General features: G+C 43.5%; 1 protein-coding gene across 1 annotated transcript; it reads left to right on the top strand.

The window, feature by feature from the left end:
* Window positions 1-4,428: 4,428 nt before the first annotated feature.
* Window positions 4,429-6,316, top strand: LOC120109169 (peroxidase 17-like). The gene is made up of 3 exons (XM_039122917.1): window positions 4,429-4,722; window positions 4,824-5,015; window positions 5,648-6,316. The coding sequence occupies exons 1-3, from the start codon at window positions 4,513-4,515 to the stop codon at window positions 6,239-6,241; spliced, it is 996 nt and encodes a 331-aa protein (XP_038978845.1). The 5' UTR covers window positions 4,429-4,512; the 3' UTR covers window positions 6,242-6,316.
* The last annotated feature ends 413 nt before the right edge of the window (window positions 6,317-6,729 follow it).

The following is a 6,729-nucleotide window of genomic DNA, read 5'->3' as shown; positions in this document are numbered from 1 at the left end:
CCAAATAGTAGGACTGGACCATGTTAGGCTTTAGAGTCGGCTCAATTTTTGTCACCCTTATTGGAGTCCTTTACATGGAACATCCTCATGGTAATCCTCACTGGCCACTTGTCATTCAACCTAAGGGCTTATTATGGCATTCACTACACTGGCCAAATCACCTAATCCTCCCAACATTATTCATAGCACATCCTGGACCGGCACGGCCAAGTTGTGTCCTCCATTTGGGGTCGATGCATACTAAGTGACGAGAACGGAGGTTCCATGCGTCGCCCAAGAAGGCCTACCACGTGACGTGTGAGGTGACCACCAAAATGGCCTTCTAGTGCCAAAGGAAGCAAAAAGTAGCAGTGGTCCACCCTGCACGACTAAAAGGCTCTTATCTTTAAGGCATCAAAGGGAGCAAGTGGGTTGGTCGGGCATCCAAACTATTCTCCATAAGTCGAGTTTCTTTAACCATGGGCATGAGTTTGATGTCATTCTCCAAATTGCCACCAGTTGCCTCGTTCTAGGGCAGAGGAGTAAAGGCGAGTAGATTTGAATCACAAATTATTTGATCAAAATCATTTGGTAGAATTCTTCTAAGGAAAAAACAAATGGTAGAAATTTCTAAGGGTGTCAGCTTGTCAAGCTAGTGAAGTTGAAGTTTGTTGAAGTTTTGATAATTTTCTTTGTCAAAAGTAGTTTATATGAAATCTCCAGAGTATCCCTCCTTTAATTCACTTTATGTTGGCATTAGGAAAAAAAAAAGTTGTTTCACATACTGCAGCTGAACAAGTATATTTATTCAGATTTTTTCCGGATCATTTATGAAGCTAATATGGCCTTACTTGATTCTTGATTCTCAAGCATAGCACTTTGGATATAGATGTGCTCATGCATCCATGTAAACTTTTTTTTACAGTAAAAAGATAAGCTATTAATGAGTATGCTTGCATCGAATAACTAAATAAAAAATAAATTTACCCTCGAAGTGAGAACTTCAATGGGTGCAAACAGGGGCGGCCCAAGCCTTAGGCGACCTAGGCGGTCGCCCAAGGCCCCGGCTCGAGAGAAGGCCCCGCGCGATGGCATCATGGCATCCTAGGCTCCTAGCCTCCCAGCTCCCGCTCCTAGCTACAGTGTCCGTAGAGCAGAGGTAAGGCCGCAGCCCGCAGCCGCAGGAGCCAACGGCTACCTCGACAAGACGCGGGTGCTCCACTCCTCCTCAATGGCTCAATCATGATCCCATATTCCCATCGGCCAGGCCATCGCCCATCATTCCTCTCTGGCTCTCTTTAAAATCCTCATCGTGCTCTGCTCCTCCTCTACTCCTCCTCCACTCCTCAATCCTCTTCTGTTTAGTTCGACTGTTCCGTGAAGGCGTGACTGCCTGGGTGACTGGGTCGTCATCTCGTCTCCTCCACGGCTCCGTGGCCAGCGCCTCCGCCAGTCCGCCTCCCCGCCTCCCCGGGCCCTAGCATCCCACGACGGTCCCCGCCTCCCCGCCGGGAGGAGACGACCGCGACCTCCTCCGTGACCCCGTCGGCCCGTCCGGCTCAATCCAGCGAGCCGGCGAGGTCGTCTCCTCCGCCTGAGCGACGAGCGCCTCCTCGGCATCCCGGCGATCCTGCGAGGCTACGACCTCCTCGCCTCCCTCCTGTGCCCCCGGTTCCCGCCTCCCGTGACCAGTGAGGCAGTGCCGCATCACGGCTCCACTTTCTCGCCAGTCGCCTTCCTCTTCGGCCCCGGCTCCCGTGAGGCGTGAGGCCGTGAGCCCGTGACAGCGTGACCTCCTCGCCTCCGGCCTCCCTCCCCGACTCCTGTAGATGGTAGTCCCGTCACCCCGGCGGGCCCGGCTGTCCCCTCAGGCCTTCACATCCGTCTCACTAGGTTTGTCAGTCTGTGAGACTGTGACAGTGACTCAATGCCTCAGTGGGTCAGTGGCACCTGTGTGATTCTTCTAATCCCCTCTTTGTTTGATTATATTTTCAACATCCAGCGTTTAATTCCCCTAATTTTATTGCAATTTCTATAATTTTGTTATAATTTTTCTCTAATATTTTTTCTCTTTTATATTTTAATTTATTTGTAGTAATTGTCTTAATTGCTTTGTTTGGTAGTATAACTTTTAGATTCAAATATCTAATAGAAAATATGAATGTGGATATGAAAAACTTAAAAAAAAAAAAAAATCGAAAAACTCGTTCAATCTTAAAAAGGAGCTCTAGATAGATTTATTATGATAAACAAACAAAACACTACATCAAGTTCAACTCAGAAATTAGCAACAGAACAAGCACCTGAAATAGAGCTAGAAGATGACATGAAAAGAATAAAACAAATGCATTGGGCCGCCCCTGCTTATTAAAAATTTATTATTATTATTATTATTTTAAAAAAGGCTTCATTTAGTGAGTTCGCCCTAGGCCCCCAAATGCATTGGGCCGCCCCTGGGTGCAAATTTTACAGTGAAATTAGGCAAAGATTTGGTGAAACCAGACAGCACACCAAGCCAGTTAGCCCTTAAAGTTCATATCTTTTTTAAGTGAAAACCTTGATGGTCAAATTTTACAAAACACTGGCATCAAGTTAGATCCAAGCTCACTCTACCCTAACTATCAAGGCAACCAAATTGTAGTTTGTTTAGATTCTAGACCATAAACCAGCTCTGAGTCCTAATAACTCATAAATGAATACTTTCACACAAGAGTGATGTGTTGAGTTAATAATAAATCCTTATCTACAGTTCAAATTTATCATCTTTGATGTTTAAGTCGGACCATCTAGCACAAGTGAAAGGGTAAACATTATTCATCCTGAGACGTTATTTTTTTTTTGAATGTAAAGTGGAGGAAGTGAGAGCTACTTCCTCCAAAAATTATTAATAAAAAAGCTTTCAAATTAGGTTACATGTACAGGATGAACAAACTTCTATGATACTATTAAATAGCTTGCGAACTATTTATTGATTATAAATTAATTACTTTTCCAACTATCTACGATACTATTAAGGTCAAGCTTCTCCAAGTTTGGTTATATGTGTTCATTTTTCATTTCCCAGGATATCATTTATGTATTTTCTAAGAATGTTTTGCACATGCCACACTCTAATTTTGTAAAAAAGCAACGACTTTTGCAGATTTTTCAACTATGGGAAATCTTTATAAAAGGTTCAAATACCATGTTGATGCCGAAACGGACGATCCGATCCGATCCGAGTCTGGGAAATCTTTATAAAAGGTTCAAATACCATGTTGATGCCCGTTGAACAGGTCCTGTTTCATTCATACCATATAGACCAAAAACCCAGTCAGCCATGGCTTGGTCAAGTTGATGCAGAGTCTTTTCCCTCCTTTGCACTTGTGATGATAACCGTATGGTCTCTAATAAGGCCTTAACCCATCCGGCACGTATCCTTCCATGTCCTCCAAATTTCCCCATTGTGCATTTAAATGCGTGCGCACGCGATCGAGACATGTGGTGGCTTGGGGCAGCGAATCTTTGAACTTTTGCCATTAAAGTTAATCTGAGAATGGCATAGGAGCGCATTTCTTTTACAAGGCATACTTTTGAATGCGGTCTGTATCCACCTTGAAGAAGACTCGGCTACGGTGATCGAGTGGGTTTGAGGTCAACATAGCGTGACGGACAGGCAGTCATTGCTCTATGAAATCCGAATACTTGCAAGAAAATGTAGCTACTTTCAGGCCATCAATATTTACTGGGAGATGAACAGTGCGGTTGATTGAGTAATTTCTTTTGCAACGCATTATTTTTAAGAGTCTTTTTTGAAAGAACCAAAAGGATGTTTCTTATTTTTTTTATTTTTTTTTTTTTCTAATTTTGTTGGCAATACTCATGCATATATCATGTAAGTGAGTGTGTGTGAGAGAGAGAGAGCGCGCGCGCGCGCTGGCCTCCACCACTGTCAGTGTACTTCCAAGGAGTAAATGATTTCAACGTTTTATAATTGATTCCAAAACAAAAACAATGTTCTGTTAAGCATCAAATGCTAACTTACGGAACAGAAAATACAAAATATTAATGGCTAAGCATAAAATGAGAGTCAAATAAAGATGTTTTTGGGCCTACAAAATCTGTGGGTCCCGTCGTAAATTAGGTTGACGGAATTTACGGAAGGAAGCTAGCTAGCTCACCGAGGACCAGGATGCCAGGTTTCAAAGCAACCTCTGGCCATTAGCCTGTCCAGTTATTTATCCCCCTTTTATTTAATCTTTGCATCAGGATCGAGCAGCAGCCATCCCCACTGAAACCCACCCTTATGGCCTTATCCCCTCTCAGCCCTTCAACGTGAGGGCCCATTTCACCGCGTCGACTCCTTCACCACCCTCAAAATATCTCGCATCCAGCCACTCGATCACAAAATCCCAGCCATCAAATTAAAGCGAACGGAACATCCCCAACTACACTGTACCACATGGCAACACACGCAAAGATCGAAACACCCTTCCACCCCACAAAACACCCTCAGCCCAGTCATGTCCCTGTTGCGACCAGCACAAAGCCGGCATGTCTCCTCTCCTCTCCCTTCTCCTTCTCTCCCTCTTCCTTGCACCAGAGGTGGCCGCTGCTGCCACCGAACTAAGGCATGGGTACTACTCGGAGACGTGTCCTGAGGCCGAGTCCATCGTGCGGGCGGTGATCCACCGAGCCAGGATCCGAGAGCCCAGGAGCGCCGCCTCCGTCATGAGGCTTCAGTTCCATGACTGCTTTGTGAATGTAAGCTAATATTATATCCTCCATTTTATCACGTAACGTCTCTTTAATAAGCTTTTTCTATTGTCTTCTTTACTTGCTATGGAACTTGGCCTTGTTTTGAGGGATGTGATGGGTCTGTGCTCCTGGATGACACGCCCACCATGCTGGGCGAGAAGCTGGCCTTGTCCAACATCAACTCCCTCCGGGATTTTGAGGTGATCGACGAGGTCAAGGGGGCGTTGGAGGAGCAGTGCCCGGGGGTCGTTTCCTGCGCCGATATCATCATAATGGCCGCAAGAGATGCAGTTGTACTGGTAAATTTTCTTCTTTTTTTTTTAATTCTACAGTTTCTTTTATTTTGCGAACCAAGAAAATTTCAGGACTAGTTTCTGATCCGGCTTTCTTTCTTATTCAGTTCCTGTTTGGGTTCATAGAATTTGAACGGATTCAGTCCTAAAAGGATCGGACCAAGGAGTATCGGTTGTTATTTTAGTGCATTTAGCAAGGGTCTATTCGAGAATTCGATTTTTAGTTCAATATATCTTGTTGCTAAAATTTATTCTAGAGGGCTACTAAATTGGATCCATAAAGGATCACATTAAGAACTCGGATTTTAGTTCCATCTATCTTACTGTTAAGATTTACTCATGCCATGCAGATTTCTTTCGGTGATGGGTTATCAGAGAGGAAGCATTTGGTGCAATTAACATTTTATTACTCAGACTTCATAAACCATCAGAACTCCTAGAATAGGCAAAACTATGTGATGTAGGAAATGTGGGATTGCAACATTTGATCAATTAGAGAGTCAACATAAGAAAAAAAACAGAAAAACAAACATAAGTTGTGAATTGTTGAGTGTCTGATTTTATTCAGAGGCATAAGGAAGTGGTGTTTTCTAAGCCATCCAGTGTAGTTTCAAATCAGCTGTGTTTATTTCTGGCAGAGTGGAGGGCCCAGCTGGGAAGTGAAACTAGGCAGGAAGGATAGCTTAACGGCTAGCCAAGAGGACTCCAACAATATCATGCCGAGTCCCAGAGCCAATGTCACCTTCCTCATTAACCTCTTCCACCAAGTCAATCTAAGCATCATTGATCTGGTGGCGCTCTCGGGTTCTCACTCCATTGGCGAAGCTCGATGCTTCTCGATAGTCTTCCGTCTCTACAATCAATCTGGCACCGGCCGGCCTGATCCAAACATGGACCCCGAGTATCGAAAGAAGCTGGATGAACTGTGTCCCAAGGGTGGGGATGGGAATGTCACCGGCGGGCTCGACGCGACGCCGGTCGTGTTTGACAACCAGTACTACAAGGACTTGGTTCAGAAGAAGGGATTCCTCAACTCTGATCAAACTTTGTACTGCGGAGATGCTAGGACTAGAAAGGTGGTTCAAAAGTTCAGCCATGATCAGGCAGCATTCTTCTCGGCCTTCATCAAAGGAATGGTCAGGATGGGTGACTTGCAATCAGAAGAGAGAGGAGAGATCAGAAGGAATTGTCGAGTGGTGAACGACGGGGGCCCATTCCATACAACCTTGTAGAAGTTTGGACTTGGAAATGAAAGAACGGTCCAGCATTTGTGGACACTAGTGAATTGATCATATGATCTTTTGTCATATACTATAAGATAATCATTTATATATATATATATACATATATATATATATATATATACATATATATATATATACATATATATATATATATATATACATATATATATATATATACATATATATATATATATACATATATATATATATACATATATATATATATATACATATATATATATATATATATATATATATATATATATTGTACGGCTATTTTGGACCCTTTGGAACGTATTTTGGATGTGTTTTTATCCGTCTTGGCAGGTTTTACTCAAGGTGAATATGAGAATGTTCAAAGGCCACGTAGAGCTGGGGCTGGCGCTTTGGCCTACATCCGAAGGTAGCCTTATTTCTCTAAAAAGTTGCCTAGAGCCGAATTCTGATGAGGCTCATCTTGAGTGAAATGGGCCCAG

This window comes from Phoenix dactylifera, unplaced genomic scaffold, assembly GCF_009389715.1.
Source record: "Phoenix dactylifera cultivar Barhee BC4 unplaced genomic scaffold, palm_55x_up_171113_PBpolish2nd_filt_p 001878F, whole genome shotgun sequence".
NCBI lineage: Eukaryota > Viridiplantae > Streptophyta > Magnoliopsida > Arecales > Arecaceae > Phoenix > Phoenix dactylifera.
This window is presented reverse-complemented; position numbering and strand designations above follow the sequence as displayed.

Bases quoted from the DNA above. Each gene is read 5' to 3' on its own strand.
- LOC120109169 (XM_039122917.1), top strand. From the start codon at position 4,513: ATGTCTCCTCTCCTCTCCCTTCTCCTTCTCTCCCTCTTCCTTGCACCA. The intron at 4,723-4,823 runs GTAAGCTAATAT...CCTTGTTTTGAG, and splicing joins TCCATGACTGCTTTGTGAAT to GGATGTGATGGGTCTGTGCT. The intron at 5,016-5,647 runs GTAAATTTTCTT...TATTTCTGGCAG, and splicing joins CAAGAGATGCAGTTGTACTG to AGTGGAGGGCCCAGCTGGGA.